Genomic DNA, 25,931 nt, shown 5'->3' on the forward strand with positions numbered 1-25,931 from the left:
CTTTCAATAGCAACAACAACAAATGTTCAGTTTACACCACAAAGATCATCTCTGGGTACCAAAAAAGACAGAAGCATTTTTATTTCCCATCCTCCCCTGGGAGAGAATTGGAGATGGGGAATCAGCAGCAAAAAGTCTTTACCTGCTAATCACCAGCCTCACCTCAGAGGATGGGAGCATCTGAAGGATAGAAACAAAAGATGGACAGAAACAAAACATGGAAGGTAAAATGAACAATGAAAATCAGGGCCGGTCCATTCATGAAGCCAACTGAAGCAATTGCCTTAGGCAGCAGTTTGGTGAGAAGCACTGTAGGTGGACAGAAGCCTCTCTCTGTCCACCTACTTGCTTCCACTGCTTCTCTTCCTCCATCCACTCCCTGTATTGGGAAAGGAAGTGGGGGACAGAGAGGAAGAAGAATCATGGAGGGGAGGGGAGTGCTGAACTGGAACATTGGATGGTGTCAGGAGTAGAGGCTGGCACATCATGGGGTAATGGGGGAGCAGCATTTGGGATGCCACCTCAGGTGCCAGGAGGTCTTGGGCCAGCCTAGAGTTAAATGACGAGACAAACCCCATGCAAATGATTTTTCCCAGAATTCCCCCATATGCCAGAGCATGTAGTAGTTACAGGGCATGTGGGCATTGGGGAGTGGCCAGTGGTCACAATCTCACCGCTGCAGCTCTGTGACTGTGCAGGAGGCTTCATGAGAAGAGGTCTCTTAGTTCTCTTTGGGTGAAGACAGCCTTAGAGACACAACTCTCTCACTATGGGTAAGCTCAACTGTGCTGCCATCTATCACATTTGGCATGGGCTGCCCTGTTCTTGTCCTGGCTCATTAAAAGAGGACATCCTCAGCTGTTCTTTGTGAGGCGCTGGTGTGTTCTTTGTGAGGTGCTGGTGTGAGGGAGCTTTGTGTGTATGGTGTGTTCTCAAGTCCATCTTTGCACTTGAGAACAGTCTGTCCTTGCTATTTCACCGAGTAAGTGAAATGATCTAAATTTGGGAGTCTGGGAGTTTGCAGTAATGATATTCCTCTGAAATAAAAGCAAGCCAGTGGCATCGTTAGGAGGGTGCAGGGAGTGTGGTCTGTACTGGGTGATGCGCACAGGGTGGGGGGGTGACACCATTACTGGCCAAAATTTTTCAAATCTTTGCATTTTCAAATACCATCATGTAATATATCCATTGATGTGTAATTTCATGCAGAATACAATGACTTAAACCATGTTGATATATCTCTGTTCTACCTAAAGTTACAGCCAAAAAACCAGCATGGATGGGGCAGTGGTACATCACCACACCCACCACCGGGGGCTTTACCCTTCCCACTGCATGGGAGGAGGTCCATCACAGGGAGACACGCTGGCCTCTGGCACCAGGTGACGCAAACCCTAGCCATGAAACAAACAATTATTTTCCTGTGCATAGAAATAGTTGAAATAGCCATATATGGCAGGTCAGGTCATGGTGTCCTGTCCTTTCTTTGCCAATATCACCACCACTAATTACCTTTTGAGCATCTCACATCTCCAGCATGGGTATACTCCGGACATCTGTTGTTTATTTGCCTCTCCACACTAGGTGCTTTTCCCATTGCTGCATCCGACTGCCCACAAAGTTACCATAGAAACCAGGAAGCAAATGAGTCCTTTTCTTTTTTTCCCCAACTTTTATTTTTCATTTTGTGAAAGAAACAGAAAAATATATAGAGTAACCCAAACAGTTTAAAACAAAAACAAAAACTAAAAAGAACTGTGAAAAACCTTATCCGATAAAAAAAAATTAGTGGATAATCAGGCAATCAGTAAAATTACATCACATTACATAGTTCACATCCTACATGTGTATATCGAGGAAGGGATTCCAAATATTCTCCAATATATCCATTTGTAGTTGTAGTTGGTTAGCCATTCTCTCAAATATCAGTAAAGTCCCTTTCTTCAAAGATAAATCACTCGGGATCTCGCATTAATACAAAAAGTTTCTACATGATTTAAGAGCCACCTCAAACTCCAACTTGCAACACAGAACCCACTTACAAGAGCCCAGTTGGAGAGGAGGGTCAGTGCAGGGGCATCACGACCCAGAAGGCTGCCTGTTGACATCTCACATCTGCCACCTCTGTGCTACATAAATAAAACCCACAACCCTTATTTATTTATTTATTCACATTTTTATACCGCCCTTCCTCCAAAGAGCTCAGAGCGGTTTACACAGCTGCTCCTCCCCTCCTTTTTGTCCTCACAACAACCCTGTGAGGTAGGTGAGACTGAGCGATAGTGACTGACCCAAGGTCACCCAGGAAGCTTTGTGGCTGAGGGGAGATTTGAACCTGGATCATCCAGGTCCACCTCCCAAACCACTACACCAGCCTGGCTCTCATGCTCCTCGCATGAAATCTGGAACTGTTCTAGCCTGCGACTCTCCTCCTCCTTCCCTTCTATTCCCACCTTCCTTTTAAAATCCAAGGAGTGGGGGGAGGAGAAGGAATGACAGGGCAGTGGTTACAACTGGTTGGTGCAATGCCAGATAAGGGGGGGGTGGCCTTTTGGAGTGATGCTTCAGATGCCTGAGGTCATGAGCCAGCTTTGGGTTCTCCTTTTCATCTGGTCCTTCTATTGGAAAACAACAACAACAGAGGGACTTCAGCAGCTGCCATTTGTCATCCAAGGAACAGAAAAACCACACCACCTTGATACAGGAACCTGGCTGAAGTTCTGCAGGCCAAGATCTGATCCGCGGCTGGAAAAAGTGAGAGCCTGTAAAAGTTATAAATACCAATCTGAGAGCCATGATAGATGCAGTGGTTCCCAAACCTTTTCAACGGGCTGCTCTCTTGCCCTACTGGGCCATTGGCTGTGTCTTCCCATTAGGGCTACAATCCTACACAGTGGGTCCTCTTTATCCGCCGATTCGGAACCCATGGATTTGACCCACAGTGTATCCATTTGACCCACTCTGAATCCACAGCTGGAGGACCCACTGAGGACCTCCTGGATGTGACCGGAGCCTTGTTCCAGTCATGTCCAGGAGGCTTACTGAGGCCCATAAGAAGCCACATGCAGCTTCTACAGTCCTCAGAAGGGGACCCAGAAGCCTTGGAAGGGCACTTCTGGCTTTGTGATGACTGGAAGTGCACTTCCAAAGCTTCTGGGGGCATCAGAACGAACAAGGTTCTGGTCATGTCCAGAGGCCCTATTGGACCACAACCCACAGATTTAATTATCCGTAGGTTTTGGTATCCACAGGAGGTTCAGGAACAGATCCACTGTGAATACCAAGCCCCAACCTATATGCTGTATAGGGCAGCAGGTTTTTGCGAGGATCCACAGCTCCCCTGGCTGGTTTCCGCAGCTCTCCAGGGAGCCACGGCTCATAGTTTGGGAACCAAAAGGTATTAAATTAAGGATGTTTCCCTTGCCAAGGCAGAAGTCATATAGTTTGCTAGCTAAACAGCAGGTGAACTGTTTATAAAACAGTAATTGCCTCTTAAAAAGAAAAGTGGCGGGGGAAGATGAATTGGGGACTAGTAGTAATTTCTCATCTATTACTGCTAAGAATTTACCCCCATGTGCATCTCCTCCACTGTCCCATCCAAATATTCCAACTCCCTTCTAATGCCCACTTTTTGGCTAATTAACACCCTCCTTTTCCAAGAACAACAGCTGTGGTGTGCAAAGAAATGAACAGAACTCCTTATCAGCTGAGCAATTAACAAGAATTTATTGCTACAAACACACTCACTCCCTGCAAGTCCTGTTGTCCAGAGGCTTTCCCTCCCCCAAACTCCACTTAACTCAGTGGGTAAAGGTCTGAAGTCTCCAGTCCAAGTCCAATCCAGTCTCCAGAGCACAGTCCAGTCTTCTGCAGTAGAGTCTCTCCTCTATGTCCTCTCCAGCAGAGTGTCTCCTTCAGCAGGGTCCTGGCAGTCCTCTCTTCTGTGTCCTCTAGCCAAGTCCTGGCAGTCCCCTTCTCCCATAGGTCTGGGTCAGGTAGCTCTGTCTAGTCATGTTCCTTCTGGGTCAGGTAGCATCTCCGTCTGGGTCAGGGTAGCTCTGCCTCCTTCTGAAGCTGCCTTTTATCCTTGGATGTCTCATAATCCAAAATGCAGCTCACCTGTGAGCTACCTTGTTAGCCTCTTGTTAAGTCCAAATTAGGTTGAGGTGAGCCATCTCTTTAGTCCATGTCCATTCAAAGTCCCATCAAGGTCAAATGAAGCTCAGGTGTCCATCAGAGTCTCCATTGGCCTTGATTGATTACAGCTGTGGAGCCAGCCCTGCCCTTCCCAGAGCTGTCAAACAGCAGTCAAAACATGGAATCGCTGTCAACACCACATCATCCACCTGATGATCTTCTGATCTTCCATTACATCCACTAAAGCTGAATTTTAAGCAAGACGGTAAATTTTTTTGAAAAAACAACACACAAAAACAATGAAAACCCTAGGAAAGGAACACATTTAATCCAAGAAAAGAAAAATCCCGGCTCCTGTTGTTACTGTTGCTGATAAACTAATTAGGTTCCAAAAGCAGATTAATCAGGCACTTATGCAAAAAGGTTGGGAAGGACATCACACAGAGACTTTCTGAAGCCATGCAGTGTCATTCAGAGAAGCTTGATGGAGTTCATCTTGAGTTGAACTCACTCTTCAAAAAAATAAAAAAATAAAAAAATAAAAAAAGTGAATAACCATTTGTTAAGCAGATGCAGTGAACAGGCATAGTCAAAACCAAGCTGGCGAATAGGCCAGCAACAAAAAGCAGGAACGCTAACAAATCCTAATGGCTTGGGGAGATTCACAGCTCAATCCTATGCTTGTCTACTCAGAAGCAAGATCCATTATAGCCCATGGGGCTTAATCCTAGGTAAGCATGCAGAGGATTGCAGCGAACGGCTACAATCCTATCAGCTGTGTATCTAGAGAAAAAGGCACCCATGGCAAGCATTGAATTTGCGCCCCTGTCCAAATGGAGAAGGGGAGATCATGGGGTAGGAAGTCAACACTGTCCATCCCACCAAGTGAGTTTATTCAGTAGGCTACACAGAGAAAGGGAAATGGGGAAGAAGTCAGCCCTGTTCCACCAAGTGAATTTCTGCAAAAAATCTGCAGATGCTACACCCCCCCCAAACTCCCCCCCCCCAAAAAAAATAGCAATCCTCCCTGGATTTGAAAAGAAAGAGGGGAATGGAGCAGAAGAGGAAGTGTGGGTTCACACACAGAGTTCAGGTAAGGGGATGGTTAGATACCTCATAAAGTTCTTTATCCACTATATCAGATTATTATTTTTTTTCTTGACCCCCAACAGATTCAATCAATATGACCAGGGGCAGCCCATACATGAGGCCTACTGAAGCCATTGCCTCAGGTATCAGATTGGGAAGAGGTGCCCACCTCCATTCACCTGCTCCTGCTCCTGCTCTTCCCATTCCCTGGACTAGAAACTGGAAAAGGAGAAATGGAGCATAAAAACATAAGAAGAGCCCTGCTGGATCAGACCAAGGGCCCATGTAGTCCAGCTTCCTGTATCTCATAGTGGCCCACCAGATGCCTCTGGAAGCACACAACTTTAGCAGAGAGGAAGTGTGAAGGAAAGACTGATATATCCCTAGGTAAAGAGGGGGCAGCATTTGACTCCCCTTTCCCCACGCTTCAGGCACCCAGAAGCCTTGGGCCATCCCTAATAAAAAGCTTTCCAAAACACCACGTAGCTTCAATCACAACAATTTAATAGTTTAAATCACAACTCTTTAGAAGTACGCAGACTCAACCTGCCTCCGCTTGGCATCAATCGACCTCCTCCAAGTCCTTCCGAGCGTCATCCGGAAGAGTGGTGGACGTCACAGCTTCATGGATGCTCTGCACAACATAGTTCAGGTTCTTTGAATTGACGCTACAGATGCTGATCTGGTTGTTTGCAAGGAGATAGATGTGCTTCTCGTTTGCTAGGAATTCCACCTGGGAAGCTGGCAGAAAATGAGCGTCATTGGTCTTCCCAGCATGCAACCTACCAAGAGCGACCAAGAACTGCTCTGATGCAATGGAAGCATATATTTGAATGAGGCATATGTTTCCCTGTTCTGCAGGCTTATGAGCTTTTATGGCCTACTTGTACACTTCGGTGGCATAAAGAATCCCTTAATGGGATAGTTCCTCTATAAAACCATCCATTCACTCAGATAAAAAGACCCTGTTTTGTTCTCTCCCCGTTATCTGAGCAAGGTGGGCGCTCCTGTTTGTTCTTTCCCTCTTGCAAGCCTAATTAATTTCGTCGCTAATTAAGGCTTAGTCCAAAGCTTTCATAACTGTGCATGACTCACAAACACCTGGCACCATATCTTGTTTCCAGGATTTTAGCGAAGGATGTTCAAGTGTGAGAAGCATATTACAGACCTCTATCCTGGGGGGAGTCGGGGCCAAGCAGTGCATGAGCAGCAAGATTCCAGAGCTCCTGGAATTAGTCTGTTTTTCTCCTTGGTTGGCAACCTTCCGTCTCGAAAGACTATGGTAGAAGCCTACAGCACCCGGTATTCCCAGGCGGTCTCCCATCCAAGTACTAACCAGGCCTGACCCTGCTTAGCTTCTAAGATCAGACGAGATCAGGCATGTGCAGGATAACAGTTATAATTGCGGATTTAAGGAAATTCAAGGACAAAGCCAGGAGAGGTTTTGTCACCCTGAAGGTGCGAAGTGTCTTCAGAAGGTCAGAGCCTGGTGGGGGGGGCCTTCCTTCCTGGGACACAGCCATTGAGGCAGATAGGGAGAAATGGCGAAATTTGCCACTAAGCTGTGAAACCCCTGTGGTGATACCATCTATGAAAGAAGGAAATTGGAAGATCAGAGTAAGTGCTGACTGTATTATGCAAATGTTGGCTTCAAACGATTAATTTGGGTTAACGTTCTGGAGGAAAAGGAGAAAGGGGAGAAATTCCCCCGACTTACTGCTGTTTTTTTTAAACCTGAGACGATACGGTGCGATCTTGATATTATATGGACTATGATCTGATTGATATAACTCTACAAATTTTGCAAACTGGTATTGGATACAAATTTTACTAGACTTTATTTTGGACAATTTAAATATGTGGAAGGATACTGAGCTGCGAACTGACTTTGTTTAGTCTGAAGGTCTTGTATCTCACGTGCCACATTCCACAGTAAAAAGAGCTGCTTATGACATCTAGTGGATTAATAGATAATTGCAAAGGGAAAAATGCCGGAGGAAGAATGGGGAAACCTCATGGAAGAAAAAATACAAACTTTAATTCTATTGATTCGTCAGCAAGGAATTCGATTTTTACATATTCAAATCAGTGTGGAAATCTTAAAAGATAAACTGCGTGACATGAAAGGCAGAAGCGTAACAGAGGAGAAGATTTTTGATCAACTATCTGAAAAAGGAACTTTGATAGAGTTGCAGATTGATGGAGCAGCTCAGAAGACAAGTATTCAGATGCCATCGGATCAGAATGGAGAAGAAACAATTGGACTGACAGGCATAGAAATGGATCAGGGGAAGGAGAGGATCTGCCAGAATTTGGATTTGATGGGAGCAACAAGAAGAGAACATTTATTAAAGTGCCAATTGTGGAGAAAGATTTATGTGAAGTTTACTAGGAAAAGAGATGGAAAATTACTCAGATATGTAAGATATTAAGATGAGTGAATAGAATTTGAGATAAGGAGAAGAATTGATATTCAAAATAGAGTAATTATTTGGTAGATACTTTTATATTTGAGATAAGAGATATGTTGGTATTTTATAGGTTAATTTAGAAGAATTAGAATTGGAATTAAAGTGTTTGAAATTGTTTTGGAATGATAATATTATAGTAAAAATGGTTAAATTTTTATGTTTTATATATATATATATATATATATGTAATTATACACACACACACACACACACACACACATATGTAATTGAAAATATATTTGGGGATGTTAATTTTAGAGATAGTAAAAATGGTTAGTGTGGTAAAATAATAAGTGCTTAATTTTTAGAAAGGGAAAGGTAGATAAGAAGGATTTTATATATCATATAAAGTAACATATATTAATAAAACATCTTTTTATATGTTAGGTATTGGAAGGAGTCTAGAAGGTTGATATAAACAGGAATGGTAGAAATGATGATTTAGAAAGTATAAAAAGTATATATAGTATATAAGTTTAATATAGGGTATGTAAAGAGTATAAGTATATATTTTCTATTTTTTTCTTTTTTGTCCATTTTATTTTCTCCCTTATCTTTTAGGTTAATGAGGGGTAAAAGTAGAAGAATAGTAGATTAGGAATGTAGAATGATGTATTAAATAATTTGGTAGATGGTGTCTTGCAACCTCTATTGTTTGTGGTGTATGAGTTTGTAGTGTATGTTGTGTGTATTAATAAAAAGTTATTTTAAAAAAAAAAGACCTCCATCCCAACCAAGCACAGATGATCCTTGTGGGACTAGCATGTGCAAAGCTATGGCTTCCATGCGTGCATGGGGCAGGACCAGGGGAGGATGAAATCTGCACATCACTGGCTCCCCATGCACTCTGCACAAGGTCTGGCTCCCCATCACTTCCACTTTGATAGAAAGACAAATACGAGATAGACTTGAGTGCAAAGGTTACTATCACAAGTTCTAGATGTGTCCCAACTGGATTATTTTGTTGAGCGACAGATCTGTTCAAATGCAGGGAGCAGAACTGCCTGGATCACCCTTGACAGTGCTGACCAAAGACACCTACCAGAAAACAGGAACTTCTCAGGTAAGTAGGGGCACCTTACTTAGGAAGTAGGAAGCAACCATGGAGAGAGGGTGGGCTGTTGCCTTCACTCCAGGCTTGCGGGTTTCCCAGAGACATCCGACTGGCAAATAGATGCTGGATAGACGGACTTTTGAGCTAGTCCAGGAGACTTATCAGATTCTTAGTAGTGAGTGGCTGTGGCATCATAAAACAATGATGCACTTCATAGGCATGAAAATATGTACATGACTTACAGCTGAAAGACACACACTTTCCAGGATCACTTCCGAATGCTATTTTTGTATTCTCTATCCCTTGTAAGAATGTAACGAAAGCCCTCCTCGATCAGGCCAAGGGCCTATCAAGAACATCATCCTGCTGCCCACCATGGCCTACACCAACTGCTTCTGAGAAGCCCACCAGCAGAAGAGAAAGGCATACATCTTTCTTGCCATTGGTCCCCTATAACTGGTATGCAGAGACATACTGCTATTGAACCCAGAAGTAGCTCCTAAAACCGCATAGCTAGTAGCCACTGATAGATCTGTCTTCTGTAAATACATGTCCAATTCCCTCTTAATGCCATCCAAGCAAGTGGCCATCACCACATCTTGTGACCATGAATTGCACAGACTAATTAAGCAGGACTGTGCCCCTCCCCCCCAAAAAAATTTGGGGTGCTGAATCCAAAATTGGCATCCGTTTTACCCTATCACCTCTTGTTTTGGGGCAACTGCCTTCCAATGCTATTTTTAATTAAAATGGGATTCCAGCAGCTTCCTCGGGAAGAAGTCAATGCCATGGCTTTCATGCATCTTAAGGTACGGATTTCAGCACTGTGCTCATGTGCTTTCAAAGTCAATGTGGAAAGGAGACCAGAGGTTTTAGAAGGTGGCCGCCCAGAAGTGGTGAATCTTCCCTCCTGGATATCTATGGCTGTTTGATCCGTTTAGACCAGCTCAGAGGAGTATTTGTGACATGGTGAGAGGGTTAGGTGTTGCACAGCAAATCCTGAATGTACCATAATTGCTTTTTCTTACACCCAAATTGCAGATCACCAAGGAAACGAAGAAGACACAGACCAGCCAAAGAAGGGTCACAACCACTGCCAGATTTTGATGCTAGCGGCTAGGATGGACACAGCCCAAATGCCCACCTACCCAGGCTTTGCAACAGAAAAGCATGATTGGATACATACGAAGGAGCCCAATGAAGCTACGGGTTCCAGACTGGGCTGTGAGATGCTCCCAGGAGCCGGGCGTCCCCTGGATCCTCAGTTTCTCTTTCAGTTTCTCCCTAATCAGCATCATCCTCTCGACCAGCATCCGGAGACTCTGTTTCCTGAGAAGGCAGAGGTAGAAATTAATTATAGGTGAGACCTTGGCATCCGCAGACCTGGCATCCATGGATTTAACTCACCATGAATGCCAAGTTCACCAATTAAGTGCTTTTAAAACGGAAAGAAGTGTGCCAAAATTGCATTTCTGACCTTTGCACAGTCAAAAGATTCAAGCCACTTGGAGCTTAAAATAGCTCAAAAGATCCAGGTCACACAGAGGTTCCATGCTCTTCCCAGCATCGCCCCAGAATGCATCGAAATACCAAAGTTGGACCGTAATGTGGTATGACATTTCTCTGACTCTCCCTATTGATTTGATTTGGATTTATTTTGAACTCATTAAGAGAACAAGGTCTTCTATCCAACCCAGTGGTGTTGCAAAGGGGTATGGACCACACTGGGTGATGTGCATGGGGGTGTGACACCACCAAAAAATTTTTAATTGTGGTATTTTTGAATAATACCATCATGTTATACATCATGCAATGCGCACTTTCATGTAGAATTAAATGGAACAAACCACATTGAAATATCTCTATTCTATCAAAAGTTATAGCCAAAAAAACTAGTGGGGTGGGGCAATGGCGCATCATGAGGCCCACTGCCTGGGGCGTTGCCCCACCCACTGCACTGGAGGAGGTCCATCATGGGGGTGATGTGCTGGCATCCCACACAGGGTGACGCAGGCCTTCGTGACCACAACTGCTCCAACAGCAGGTGTTTAAAAGAGCTGAGCAAAGCTGGGAGGTGTTATTACTGCCAATGAGGCAGGAGGTCTGGTCTAGAGGGTAGAGCCTCCATTTGCCTGAAGATAACATCCACAAGGTCGCCAGTTCGAGGCCACCGGCACCGTGCGACCTTGAAGCAGCTGACAAGCTGAGGCGAGCTATTCCATCTGCTCTGAGCGTGGGAGGATGGAGGCCAGAATGTGAAACCAGATCAGAAAGAAGCATCTGAATGTTGTGGCTCTTGAAAGATAGAAACCTTCTTTCAACTGTAAAAATCCCTATTTAATAAGGGATTTAAATAAAGCCTGCCTATGTAAACCGCCTTGAATAAAGTCTTGAATAAAGACCAAGAAAGGCGGTATATAAATACCTGTATTATTATTATTTATTATTAATGACTGTTGGGAACAACCCCTTGTTCACTTGCATATAGTTACACACGTTGCATGGAAGTGTCACAGATTGCACCCCTTGCATGTCATGAAACCTTTTGGTCCCTTGTCTCCATTTGTCTGCTTTCTGTCTAGCCGTTTGGCAGCTGAGGATAAAAGTGGGTGCATCTGACTGCCCAAGACTGTCACATCAGGTGAACAATGGCACCAGGCTGACTTACCCAGTGGAACTCCCCCCCCCACCCTCTGGCTGGTTCCAGGGGAAAGAGAAAGAGCAGGTGGATTGTGGGTCTCCGAGGCTTCAATGGAGAGAGTGCTGACAGGGTTGCTATGAAAGCTGGCTCCGTGTGGGACCCAGATGTCCCAAGAGAGGTAGGAGGAATATCAGGTGCATCTGTGGCCTGGTTGAGGCTATTTAGCTGCCCAGGGATGAGTGAATGCTAGTGATGAGTGGTGGTGAATGGAGGTAAGTGAGATGATGTCTGACAAGAGCAGGGTACAGACATTGGGAAATTCCCTCCTCTAGGAGACGCGAAGCAAACAACAACAACAGTATTTATCTACCGCTTTTCAACAAAAAGTTCACAAAGCGGTTTACAGAGAAAATCAAATATCTAATGGCTCCCTGTCCCAAAAGGGCTCACAATCTAAAAAGATGCAACACCAGCAGACAGCCACTAGAAAAGACACTGCTGGGATGAGGTGGGCCAGTTACTCTCCCCCTGCTAAATAAAAGAGGAGCACCTACTTGAAAAAGTGCCTCTTAACCAGTTAGCAGGGGTCCAAACAGGAAATGAGGCCAACTTTTGAGACTGAGCTTGAGTTCATAAAATCTTAAGCTACCATAAATCTAGTAAAGGCAAGGCTGATCTGTTTGTGACGTCAACTGCAGCAGGGGGCTCCCTCTGCCAGCCTTCATCCACCTGTCTCCGTAACACCTCCTTTTCCTGCTCCCTGGATTTGAAAGGTCAGAGGGGAACAGAGTGGAAGAGGAAGTGTAGAGAGTGGAAAAGCAAGTGTAGAGGAGAGAAGAGGGGTGGGCTAGAGTGGCTAATTCAGGGAGCTCAGTCACCCCCAAGTAAGGGGGGGTGACAATTGATTCAAAAAGGTGAGGGTGGCATCTCTGGGTGCAGGACCTCAGTTTTTGGAAGGTTGCGGGCCAGGTATCACAAGACCCTTTCTGCGCTTCCTTGAACAGATTATCATCAAGGAAAAGGGGAACAGAGTAGGCGAAGAAAAATGGTGGGCCAGAGTATCAAGGCGCCCTAGCCCATCACTCTCTTTCACAGTTCCTTGGTTGTCCCATTCCTCTCTTTCTTTTCAAATCCAGATAGTGGTAAGAGGAGGAGACATGGAGGTGGCACCCCCGCCCCCCAACACTCTGATCCACTCCCTCAGACTCATAAGCTATGATTTTTGCAAAGAGCCCTCTCTATTCAAGATGACTTGAAAGTGGCAAGATAATAGTAAATGATGGGCTGCTGTCTTGGCAATCCCAGCTCAAGCCAAGACATCACACATCTCCTCCTCCCTCCCTGCTTACCATTCGTACAGCAGGGCAGGGCTAGTCAGCACCATCGTAATGATCCGTGCCCCCAAGTTGGTGGGGCCAAACCACATCATGTCTATTAGCTGGGTGATCTGGGAATGGACTCGGATCAACGTCTGGTTGTCTCTCGTCACCACAATGAGGTTCCCCATCCGTTCGTCTGCATGAGGGAGCAAAAGGCACATGGGCAGGGGTGTTCAGCTCATATCCTCTGAACAAGGTTTCAAGGGCACTGCTGCTTCTCCTGTCACTGCTCCTACCGTAGGGGAAGCTTCGGTGTTCCCCCTTGGCTACAGCCCTGACCTCATTCATCATTGCATGGTCTTTAGGGATTGTTCCCATCAGTCTTTGGGGAGGATGAGAGAAAGAGGAGCTTCTGAAGAGAGTGCTCAGCAATGGTGGTATCTCCCCTTCTTCCCATCCCATCTGTGAATGGGGGTGAGGCAAAAGAGCTAGTCTGTCCCACTGAATGATAGTTCTTTGCCAGCATTGAAGCTGCTCAAAGGAAGAGCAAGGTTTAAGAGGTGGTTGCTGTGATGGTTTAGGGCAGGGGTGTCCAAACTTTTTGGCAGGAGGGCCACCTCATCTCTCTGACACTGTGTGGGGGGCCAGGAAAAGAAGAGTTCATTTACATTTCAAATTTGAATAAATTTACATAAATGAATACATTAGAGATGGAACTTATATGAAGTTGCAATAGCTCATGGCCTATAAAAGGCCTTGCACAAAGCAAGGCTGGCCTTTACTTTGTTGCCACTGCTGCATCACAGACATGAAACAGCAAGCAGTGGAGGGAGCCCTCGTTCCCCAGCTCACACGAGAGGTCGAACAGTTGGCCGTCATGCTGAGAGCAGTTGCGTTGGGCCAGTGCAGGCTCCAGCAAGTCTCTGGAGGGCCAGAGATCATTGGAGACTGGGGGCTCCCAGCGGGCCAGATTGGGAGTCCTCGAGGGCCACAAGTAGCCCCAGGGTCAGGGTTTGGGCACCCCCTGGTTTAGGGAATCTGACTAAAAAGGGGGCCTGGGCAGAGATGGGCATTCCTCACCATACTGCTGGCTGAGGCGACAGCTTCAGTTGGTCTCATGAATGGGCCAGCCCTGATCTCAGACTTGCCCTCACACCATTAAAAGAAAGACGCACAGCCCAATCCTAACCTGTGCTGGAACAGGCAGGCCAACTGGACTGTGCTGCATCCAATTCAGGGTTGTGACTAGCTGCAGCACCACCCAGGGCAAGGGGAATCAATTCCCCTTACCCCAGGTAACGCGGCAGCGGCCCAAATAGGGCTGCTTGGATCTGCACCACCTAAAGAGGTGGCACAGATTCGAGTGGCCCGGTGCTAGGCAGAGCTGCCCAAGAGGAGGCTTAGGATCCAGCCTAAGTGCCAGATCCTGGCACCACTCCACTCCCAGGCCCTGTCTGCCCATGGCCTGCCTGCCTCCCTCCCTTCCCTGACCCAGAATGCCCCATTCTGGCCTCCCAGCATCCTCCCCAAACCCCTGTACCCATCGGGGCCACCTGGTCACTACATGGGGTAAGGGAGCATACGCTGCATAAGCCCCCTTACCCTGAGTAGACCTGGTGCTGCTTTCCAGCCCCACTGGATGCGGCTGTCGCCATTTCAGCTCCGCTGCAGCCCCGGGAAGCATAGGATTGGGCTGCCCAATAAATAAAAGCATCATTGTGAACAGATACGCTATATGAAGTTATGGACCAGACAGCAACTCCGTAAGGGTCTGAATTGTGGCTACTCCTAGGAAATGAAGTGACTACTTTGTAGTTATTCCCAAGTGTCAGAATGGTTCAGAATTTTAGGCAGTCCTTTAGGAAGGAAGCACAAAGATCAAAAGGAAGCACTTCCAGATCTAACAAGTGGGACCCACACAAAAAATAATGAACAGAGACCAAATGATCCCAAAATTATTCAATAAGCAGAACTCATCAGTTGCCACTTTAGTAATTTGGGATGAAGATAGGCCTCTCATTAGCTGTCTCCGACATCTGAATTCATGTTTTATTTTTTGCTGTTTTATTTTTTGCTTGCAGAGACCTCTGGTGTTTAGGTATGAGAATTGCACCATCCCAGTACTGTTCAACTAGGTTGCACTTCCTTTTGGGGGGGGGGGGGAATTATTCATTGAGCTCATGGAGGGGTGTAATTACCCCAGGATCAGGATATGGCTCCCATCTACAGGATTCGTATGCCACCCCGATTGGAGATTTTTATTTTTTTCCTTTCCAGATCCCTTGATCTCAGTAGTGGACTTTACAGAGATTCTGGAAGACACGAGAAGGGCATGAGAAGAAGTTCTGAAGCAGGAGCTTTCCAAGGACTATCACAAGATAGATGCCCTACCTAATCAGAGCTATCTAAACTATCTCATAATTTGATTATTACTGAATTGAACTAGGAAGTTACCTTCTAATGAGCCCCCAAACTGGTGCATCTAGCTCAGTCTTGTTACCTATTCATGCCCCACTTCCAAGAGTTGCATAGTATCCCCTGGGTTCTGGGAGCAGAGATCACTGGAGCTCATGGTAGCTTTGTGAGATTTGCTCGATTTACACATTTAAAGGCAGAACATTGGAATGGCGCATCAAACAGTCCTGCAAGCAGTGACAGGACACATCCCAACTGGCAGTCCTACATTCCAAAAAGTCCTTTGTCCCTAAGCCAGTTCTTAGTTTCCATTCCTGCTTCCCCAGATCAAATCCTAGGCTCCCTCTCACTCAGAATGCACACTGCCTAAGGGCACAATCCTAAAGCGCCCTTGGCACAGGTCCCTTGTGCCAGCCCAGGAGGGTCTCAAACGTGCCATAAAGCATGTTTGTGCCTCCTCAGGAGCAAGCTGCACTGGTGCAACAGAGGTGCGCTGAAGCATGGAAACTGCATCCAGCCTCCATATGGGCTTGCTGCAGGTAGATTGTGTTGGCTGAGCTCAGCTGATGCAGAGATCTGGGGAGGGTGGGGTGGAGGCGGAAAGGAGGTGTTCAGAGGTGGGGGGAGGGCAGTCCTGTGGGTGAGTGGATAGGTAGCAGGACACGGGGCTGGGACCCGGCTGTTATGCCAGATCCCAACCCCATTCCTCGAACAGCGTGAAGTGACTATAAGCAGCTCCGCTCTCCTCTGACCTATGGAGGTGGCGCAAGTCCAAGGAGACCTATTGGGGCTCCAGTGGCTTTCCCGGGGGTAAGAGGAAGAGTCTCTCCTTGCCTCCGGCTGAGCCACTTTGGGCACCTATCTTGCACTGCATACAACGCAGGCCTCCTGACCTTCCTATTCCATTGCGCTGCGTGATGCTTTTCTTTTTAATTTGACACCTGTGTGTGTGTGGGGGGGGGGGGGTAGAATCACCTTATACCTCAACACCTCTCCTCAATTCTGACCTTGCAAGTCACCAGCTTCCCAACAGAGGCCTCATTCAGAGAGGTAACTAGCAGTGGCATACCAAAATCAGTTGCCACTTTGCCACCCTCCCCATGTCAAAATTATTTGCAGTAGTAATCAGGACATGAAACGAATAATACTGTAATCATAGCCAGAGAAGAAGCACAGACAGTGCACACTGTCTTTTCCTGAATTAACTAACGGAACTACACTAACTTTGTATGTCTCTATTTGGATATTTATATATAACTTTGTATATAAAATCATACCAGTAACCAATTGAAAAAAAATTTAAAAGAAATAAGTGCTCTTCTTCAAAAATAAGTTTAGACAGCTTGGGGTAGCCTCTAGGACACCCCCCTCCAACCTGGCACCTGGGGTCAAAGCCCACCCACAACCACACACTTTGACAATAGCCTGGTTGCTGTTAAGGAAAACTCAGAACGGTCAGCTGGCCTACTGAATTCTTAATTCAACCAAGGGAATTGACTGAGTAACTGACTAGCTTGTGGAAACAGTTGGTCCATCCCTGAAATCTAATATCAAAATGCGTTTCTTAATCTGGGTACGGTGTTGTCTATGATGATTGGTAGCAATTCCCCAGGGCTTCAGAGAGGAGTCTCTCCCGCCCCTGCCTTGAGATGCCTGTAAAACCCACTCTATCCCTAAGCCAGTGGTTCTCAAACTTTTTAGCACTGGGACCTAAAAGTGCTGGAAGTGATGGAAGTCACCTGGAAGTGATGGAAGTCACCAAGCGACATCACCTGGAAGTGATGTCATGGCCAGAAACGACATCACCAAGCAGGAAAATTTTTAACACTCCCTATACGACACCATCAAATTGTCATAGATTCCATATAATCTAATTAATTAATGAAGTAATTTAAAAGTTTACAATAAGTATGTTTTTAAAAAAAATTAAAAGAAAAACCCTCCTAAAATTCCCAAGCAGTTTGGTTTTTTTAAAATCCCCAAACATCCCAAAGGCTGCAATCCTATCCACACTTACCCAGGAGTAAGTCCCCTTCTCATTGTTAAAAGCATATACATAATAGCCTGTTAAGTCCAAATCTGTAACATTTCCCCAAATGCAGTCACATACCGTGGGAGCATCAAGTCTAATATATTAAAAATAACGTACCCACTGAAATGAATGGGGACTCACCTGAAATTGGCTCGTGGCCCAGCTAGCGGGTCCCGACCCCCAGTTGGAGAAATGCTGCCCTAAGCTAAGGGCCCATCCCAACTTCAGGAGCGTTTTTGCTTTCAGCGATGCTTGGTACCTCAAGGTCAAATACGTACGTTTAAATAGGAATTTAGAGACTCACCATATAAGCCAAAGATTTTGGAAAGGGACTGGGCACACAGAAGTTCAAAGCCTTTTGCCACAAAGAGCCGCACTGCCCAAGCATCAATGTCCAGGTTCCCTGAAGCCAGGCCTTGCGCGGCCATGTCAAAAAAGGGGAAAAGGCGCTTTCTCTGAGGAGGCAAGACAAGAGGAAAGGTAGGTGGGTGGTGTGGAGTTTGGCTGTCTCCTGTCACTTTTCCAGGAATGGAACCCACTCAGTGTGTAAACAGGTGGACAATTCTGAGGACAATGAGTGGGGAAGAGGAATTTCCTCAGCGTTGACTCCAGAAACCCCCACTCCACCTGAACCCCTCCATGGATCAAAAACACAGTTCTACATTGTTCTGTGGACTCCCAAGATTCCCTCCAAGACCCTGCAATGGAGCCAGATTCCTTCCAGTACTATTTGAGTCGGCATCAGCAGAATTAGGCAACGGTCCTTTAAATCTCAGATGGTTTCCCTGGGAGGGGGCAACCACCCTAAACTAGCTGTGGCATGTCTTCAACCTGCCAGTGACCTTCAGACCTTTGCTGGGACAACCTCTAAGCTTGTTCCTGGTGCTGTATGCAGCCTAGTCTTCGCTGGTGCTCTCCAGGGCACTGAACATCTGCATAAACACATTCCCTTCCCAAATAGCTTCTCCTCTTGGAGTTGTTCAAAGTTCTGAAACCCCTGCTTTGCTTTGTACTGTCACTTGCGCAAACTTACTTATACTGTCTCTATCTCCTGGAGGCCTCAGGTTCAATACCATTAGGTCAGCAAGCCCCCAGTCCGCTTCCTGGGCAGGAGGTCTGGTCTAGAGGGTAGAGCCTCCGTCTGCCTGAAGATAACATCCACAAGGTCGCCAGTTCAAGGCCACTGGCACAGTGCGACCTTGAAGCAGCTGACAAGCTGAAGCTGAGCTATTCTGAGCTATAGCTGAGCTATTCTGAGAATAGCTGAGCTATTCTGCTCTGAGCGTGGGAGGATGGAGGCCAGAATGTGAAGCCAGATCAGAATGAAACACCTGAATGTAGTGGTTCTTGAAAGAAAGAACCTTCTTTCAAATTGTAAAAATCCCTATTTAATAAGGGATTTAAATAAAGCCTACCTATGTAAACCGCCTTGAATAAAGTCTTGAATAAAGACCAAGAAAGGCAGTATATAAATACCTGTTGTTGTTGTTGTTGTTGTTATTATTATTATTATTATTATTATTATTATTATTATTATTATTATTATTATTATTATTATTATTATTCCTGAAAGGCATGATTCAATCTTACTCCTACCCTACCCATGATCCAGCTGTATGTCTAGTCAGGACAGATTGGTACTTATGCTCCTAGACCAGGGGTGTCCAAACTTTTTGGCAGGAGGGCCACATCATCTCTCTGACACTGTGTCGGGGGCCGGGGGAAAAAAAGAATTAATTTACATTTCAAATTTGAATAAATTCACATAAATGAATATATTAGAGATGGACCTTATATGAATGAACGAAGGTCTTGCAATATCTTAAGGCCTATAAAAGACCTTGCACAAAGCAAGGCTGGCTTTTCCTTTGCTGTCGCTGCTGCATCACAGACATGAAACAGCAAGCAGTTGCCCTTCGTCCCACAGCTCATGTAAGAGGTTGAACAGTTGGTTATCATGCTGAGAGCAGTTGTGTTGGGCCAGCATGGGCTCCAGCAAGTCTCTGGAGAGTCAGAGCTCATTACAGACTAGGGGCTTCCTGTGGACCGCATTGGGAGTCCTCGAGGGCCACAAGTGGCCCCAGGGTTGAGGTTTGGGCATCCCTGTCCTAGACAAATGTTTCAGTGTCTTCCCCTTCATGACAAGTGTCTCCCTTTATGACACACGAAGTGTCCACTTCAAGACACTTCTTCTTGGCTCAGATCTTTTGAAAAGGAACCATCAGAGAGGTCAGTTGCCCAGATTTACCTCCATCACGGCCGCAACCTTCACCCAGTCCTGCTGCGTCAGACCTGTTTCTTCCGGCGCATGCATGAACACAACGGAGCCTTCTGCTGCTCTCTGAAAGCAAACCAACTCCTCAGTCATCTCCTCAGGTTAGTGGAACCAGGTGGCAAAACCTTCAGCACCAAAAGCAATGTGCTAAATGCTACTGGGGAATATACAGCAAGGGAAACAATTGAGAGCTACCACTGCTCTCAGGCTCAGGGTGGGCTCCCCAGAGGCAACCTCAAGAAATGGGATGCTAGAATAGATAGATTTCAGTGTGGCCCAGGAAGGTTCTTCTTCCATTTTTTTTTGCCATTGGCCATCTAGCGAGCTCCAGAGCTGAGCAGGGTTCTGACCCACAATTCCCCACACCCAAGTCTAACATGCCAGCCACTGTCTCATCGCACCATGCTATACTACATGGAACCCTTCTTGCCCTGATCCAGTATGGTGGTCCTTCTATTCTAATGACCATACCTGTAGTTCCTTCAAGAAGTCACCTATGTTGACTCTCAACTTTATGGAGTCCCAATAGTGGTATGAGTGAATGTCTGTGAAACCAGCGGCTTTGAATATACAACCCAGACTGCCTGCAAGAGACAGAAAAGCGGATAGAAAAATGCTCTCTGGTGTTAGGATTGAGAGGCACCTCTTACATAAGAGAAGAGGGTGAGGCCATTGCTGAGTGGTGGAGCAGATGCAGTCCGGGGCTTTCCTCATTACCCTTCTCAGAGGCCAATGTGGGCAGTGACCATAGAGGTCTGGTCCATCACAGTCTCAAGCCTGGTGCAAGGAAAACCTGAAAGAGAGACTTCCAAGTTGAAGTTTATTCACTATTTCAGTGATTCCCAACCTGGGGTATGCATACCCCCAGGAATACTTGCCAGGAGTTTTAGGGGTACTCAGAAAAGAATTGGATAATGGTGGAAAAGGGCAGGTCTGTATTTGAATGCCTTATGGGGTTGGCAAGGCAGGAAGGGAGAGGCAGCTAGCTAGCTGGAAAAGTTGTGTCGTCCTTGGCTAAGCAGTTTCACCTGTCAAACTAGTTGCAAAATCAGTGACGGAAAATGTCTCATTTACCCAGTTGTGGTGCGCCAATGTAGACCGTCACCAGCGTGGAGTGTTTCGGCTTGTACCAGCGGCGTAGAAATTCAGCTCCGATAAACACAGCGCCAGTCCCACCGAGCGTCTGAACGCCTCCGGCCTGTTGACAAAGAACGAATGTGCTCTTTATGGGTCACCTAAAACTGTCGGTTAATGTTTCAGAAATATTAAACACCGCTTCTTCCAAAATCCATGTGCTACTCGCAATCTAAAAAAAAACTAGACCTGGTGACCAACACCTACATTGCTGGAGAGGTCCATAGGCAAAGATCTTGAACAGAGAGGACCCAAGGAGGGAAGGATTCATTGCAGAGAGGGATCTGAAGGCCTTAGGAGTGGACCTCAACAAGTGGGAAACCCTGGCCTCTGAGCGGCCCGCTTGGAGGCAGGCTGTGCAGCATGGCCTTTCCCAGTTTGAAGAGACACTTGGCCAGCAGTCTGAGGCTAAGAGGCAAAGAAGGAAGGCCCATAGCCAGGGAGACAGGCCAGGGACAGACTGCACTTGTTCCCAGTGTGGAAGGGATTGTCACTCCCGAATTGGCCTTTTCAGCCACACTAGACGCTGTGCCTGAACCACCTTTCAGAACGTGATACCAGAGTCTTTCGAGACTGAAGGTTGCCAGCCAAGGTTATTTAATAGTATTACTTCTCAGGGAGCATTTGGGGTAGAATGCCAAATGTATGCTTTTCCTACTAGCCCAGTGTTCTTCAATCTTGGGGCGGGGATCCCAATGTGGTTGCAAAGTCCCAGTTGTGGGAGTCACGGGAATGAGAAAGGTTGAAGACCTCTGGACTAGAGCACCACCAGGTAAGGTGAGAGGCATTTGGTGTACCCCTTCAGATACCAGGATGTGGTGTTCCAGGGCCCAGTCCTGTCCAACTTTCCAGCAGTGACGTAGCCACAATGCAGCTCTGAGGTAAGGGAACAAATATTTCCATACCTTGAGAAGGCCTCTGTGACTTTCCCACCACCACAGGGTGCAGCACAAGCTCCATCAGTATGCCTGCACCGGCACTGGAAAATTTGATAGGATTGGGCCCTCAGTCCTGTTCAGGTGCTTAGCAATTGTGCTGAAATAGCTTTCACTAGTGCCAGTTCATGGTAACTTTTTCTGCTTTAAGAACATTTGGCTACAGGGAAGAGTGCCAGGAGGGTGTAACGGGACATGGGGGTGGCCATATAGGGTCCCGGGATCGACTGTGGGTCCCCAGTCTCATACTTTATTTCGTTATTGGGGTCATGGCATGAAAATGGTTGAAGGCCACTGTTCAAGCCCAATGAATTAAAGGAACTAGAAACTTACCTCTTTAAAGTGGGAGTTGTGCTACAGATCTCGGATGCTCTACAGATATGCAATTGTGAGCAATATTTCTGGGTGCCTTTAATTCAGGCAGGAGGGATGAGGGAGCCTACAGTGTGCTTTTGTAGATGGACTCCACGATCCGTAGAAGGGTCTTCGGTTGCATACCAGTTCTGCTCTAACAGCCACAAATGACCTTAGGGCAGTGTGTAATTGCATGTTGTTGTGTATCTGTTGTATACTTTGTCACACTCCCAGGGTTTTGGGGTGCTCAGAGTTGTTGGTTCTGAACCCTAGAGACCTCAAAGATCCCTGTTCGGTAGTACTGCCACCACCCTGTAAGAGCCAGTACCTCAGTCCAGGGACACTGAGACCCTACAGGCTTAACTACATCCCTTGTAGGCACTGAGCACTTTCTTTACTTAAAGTCTCAGTCCTCAAGTTACTAGTCCACAATGAGGATTTTTGGTAGCTTGCTGAACAGCTAGGCAGGATTCTGAAACTTTGTCCCCAACAGACAATTAACCAACATGGTAAAAGGGTTTTTACTTTATTAAGTACATAGGGTTACAAAAAGTTTAAAAAGGCAGCAAATGCTAGAGGCATAAAAACTTCTAGGAAACATATCAGCATAAAATAATAAAGCTAACTGGCTATCTCTATTATTTCCTAACTCTCACCTGGGTCAGCTTCTTTTGTAGATCCTCAGCCCCAGTTACCTATGGGCCACATGGTCCTGGCGGGGCAGGATGTGCACCCACCACCTATCTCACCAAGAGACAAAGACCAAAGACCCTGTCCCACGGAAGTGGGGCTGGATGCTCGCCCTCTCAGCTCTTGCCTCCCCCCTGGAGATCTACAGCTGCATTCCATCCTTGATGGGCATCTTTCTGGCTGCCTAGGTGCTACATCATCACCTTCCATTGAGTTGTAAATTCCTAGCAGCTAGGAACTGCAAGCCACTTCTGTGTTACCGTTTTAGCTTGGTTCAGGCTTTACATGTTACTAGGCCTAAACTGTACATATTCATGACAGTAGCCTCCCATCTCTTCCAAAGATGTCTGGAAAGCCATAGGGCACAATCTTAATTCTGTCCCTCTCTGCCCAATACAACTTTTATCCTTCCTTGAACAAAGTATTTGAGCATCTCACGAGGTGATATAGCAGTGGCGTCACAAGGGTTTGTGTCACCCAGTCTGGGAGGCCAGCGATCATCCCCTTGATGGACCTCCTCAGTGGATGGGGCAATGCCCTGGGCAGGAAGCATAATGATGCTCCATTGCCTCGCCCTGCTGGTTTTTTGGCTGCAAAAGCAACCGGAGCTATGCTCTGGTCACCTCCAGAGGGCTTTCTGAAGCCTGCAGAGGCCACGCATGTTGGCCTCGGCGGGCTTCAGAATGGTGGCAGAGCACGGAAATACTTGGGAAACTGGAAGTGACTTTTTTTTTGCCCTTACAAGGCATTAAGAGGCCTGGAGAAGCCCCCGGAGGCCCCCAGAGGCCTTCCCCAGGCCTGAGAATGCCACATAAAGGCAAAAAAAGTCACTTCCAATTTCCCAAGGGAACACAGAAGCTGCATGTTGTCAGGCTCAGGGTCCATTCTGAAGCTTGCTGAGGCCGCAAGTGGACGTGTGCAGCCTCCGCGGGCTTCAGAAACTTCTCTGGAGGAGACCAGAATGCAACTCTAGTCACCTCTGGGGGGCTCAGATTGGGCCAAGTCTGGCTCAAAGTGGGTCCAGGGGATCCCCACTGAGCCAGATTTGCAGCTACAGAGGCCCCACCTGTATTTCTGAGTAGACACGTCAAGGTTTTGCCATGCAGCCGATGCTATTTTGGAATTAAAAAAATAATCCCTTAACTAGGCAAAGAAACTCCTTAGCTAGTTTCTGCAACCAAGTAGGTTGCGTTCTCACTTCCATCTCACTTCGGTGACATTGTTTTGAAAATGGTGAGGTCTGCCCAGATCAGCCATACCCTGTTTTCTAGGAGGGCACGACTGTCCTTGCCAAGTGCCAGTTCAGTGGCTGCTTTGGTGAACGCATAAATGCCCAGCTCCGGGAGGTATTCGTAGGTCCGTGTTGGGTCCTCGCGCGCTTGGCGCATAACTCGTTTCGTGACTGGTGGAATCCATGGCTCATCCGCATCAGTCTGACAGCCTGGGGAGAGGGAAGAGTGCTGTTCTGTCTCTCTCTCTCTCTCTCTCTCTCTCTCTCTCACACACACACACACACACACTGTCAGGTTTCACAGATCAAAATAGAGCAATTGTGTATGTAAGCACAGGTGTGCACCACTTAACGACAGAGATACGTTCTCCAATTCCTGTTATAAGATTAGGTCATTAAGTGAACATTCAGTCCAATCTATTGCCTTGGTTGTGTAAACAGACACTCCCTGCGTTCTAAAACAGAGACAAAGGGACTGTGGTTTGCTATCTCCATAGGCATTTATGGGGGATTAGAAGGGAAGTTGGTACACCAGTGTCACGTATTTGTGTCTACTGGTGACATTTTTTAAAGAAGTCATCCCTAAAACTTTCACAAAAGTGCCAATGATTTATACAGAAGTTATACAGAAATAATTTGGCACATGATTTTTGACTGAACGAGACTGCTCAGTTAATTGATTTAAGCAATTCCGCAGCAGGACCTACCATGTAGCAAGAAAGCAAGTCTCATCAAGGGGGCAAACCAAGGGACTTATGCACTTCTGCTGGGAGCAGAAGTCCTACAGAGCCACTGAATCCATTCTAGCTTGCCCAGCACCAGGGGGCACCACCATAGCCCTCCTATATGAGGGGCAATCCCTTCTCCCCCTTTTCTGTGACTATTACTCCTGTGACCCTAGTACTGAAAAACAGAGATGGTGGGGTAGGAGCAACTGAGTAAGGGGGCAGAGGATGAGCTAGCCTGTTGAACGACTGGAGCAGAAACATTCCCACCCCACTTCTGACCACCAACATCAAATCCTTACTATAGAATGCATACGAAGCACCGCCTTTGGGTCTCTTGTGAATCCGTTCCATTAGAATATACTGTTAATGTCACAAGAGGCAGCAAAATGTTTCTGCCGCCCTGCCTACATTTATGAACTGATGACCGAACATTTGCTTCCCCCTTGTGACACTGGCAGAAGTAGATCAAACACCCTTCTCTGCTTCTAGTCCTACAGATGTAGGCAACCTCTGGGAGGGAACTGCAACACAGTTATTTAGAGAAAGCCCATGCATCCTCAAGATCTACCTGCATGGCCAAGGCACACTTTTTGGGGTGATGGATCCTCGTGGTAGGCATCCAGAGGAACATCTGTCACCTTGACCAATGGAACATCAAGGAAGATGGACACGGTAGTCATAGCTTCCCCAGTCTTAGATCAGCTGAGTGAAAGCACTTGGACTGTCTACTCGAGGGGGGGGGTCAGTTTAATGCTTGTTTAGAGGACATGAGAAGAATCCACAGCTGCAACCATGCTCAAGCTCTCAGAATCCTAAGATAATTGTCTCCATGGACACCACCTGTACCTGTGAGCAGGTATTCTAAGCTAAAGTTAATTCATGGAAAGCAGCACTGTTGCGAGCTGGATGAACGGTGTACAACGCCAGCTGCTGCCCGGCTGCTTGGCTTGCCTATCTCCCAAGGCCAGAGCACCGGCACTCCCGGGAACAAGATGACACAAGGCAGAAATTCTCCACCAAACGCCTCTTTACTATATACAATATGTACAACAACAGTCCAGATTTCACACGAATCACGGTTCTCACTGACGTAGCCTTCGGCACTAACTCCACTCTGCATCTCCCACACCCCAGCTTGTCCCTGCTGGACTTTATATGCGTGTCAGCCAATCAGTGTGGAGTAAGAAACTGCTAAGTCACTCTGACTCTGCATGGAGTGGCACACACACACAGGTAGCAGTCACCTGGTCTACATCACCCGATGTTGCATCATCCTTTCTTCCCAGGATGCTGTGCTGGCTGAGTCAGGCCAAGGCTTCAAGGCCTGCTGCTATTCAACCTGTAAATTTTCTCTCAGTCACAGGGATGAACCCTTAACAAGCACACAGCTGGGGGAAGCCAACAGTGTTCTGTTCGCCTCAGCCTG

The 25,931-nt window shown here is 46.6% G+C and overlaps 1 protein-coding gene and 1 pseudogene across 1 annotated transcript; both read right to left on the reverse strand.

The window, feature by feature from the left end:
- Window positions 1-5,788: 5,788 nt before the first annotated feature.
- On the reverse strand, window positions 5,789-25,185 carry GOT1L1 (glutamic-oxaloacetic transaminase 1 like 1). Its single transcript, XM_066639674.1, has 9 exons — window positions 25,074-25,185; window positions 23,806-23,987; window positions 20,508-20,631; window positions 19,905-20,017; window positions 19,407-19,499; window positions 17,463-17,613; window positions 12,742-12,907; window positions 9,938-10,080; window positions 5,789-5,967 (listed from the first exon to the last, which is right to left on the reverse strand). The coding sequence occupies exons 1-9, from the start codon at window positions 25,183-25,185 to the stop codon at window positions 5,789-5,791; spliced, it is 1,263 nt and encodes a 420-aa protein (XP_066495771.1).
- Window positions 6,514-6,630, reverse strand: LOC136662738 (5S ribosomal RNA; annotated as a pseudogene).
- Window positions 25,186-25,931: the final 746 nt, after the last annotated feature.

The sequence above is a fragment of the Tiliqua scincoides genome, chromosome 11 (assembly GCF_035046505.1).
Source record: "Tiliqua scincoides isolate rTilSci1 chromosome 11, rTilSci1.hap2, whole genome shotgun sequence".
In the NCBI taxonomy this organism is placed as follows: Eukaryota; Metazoa; Chordata; class Lepidosauria; order Squamata; family Scincidae; genus Tiliqua; species Tiliqua scincoides.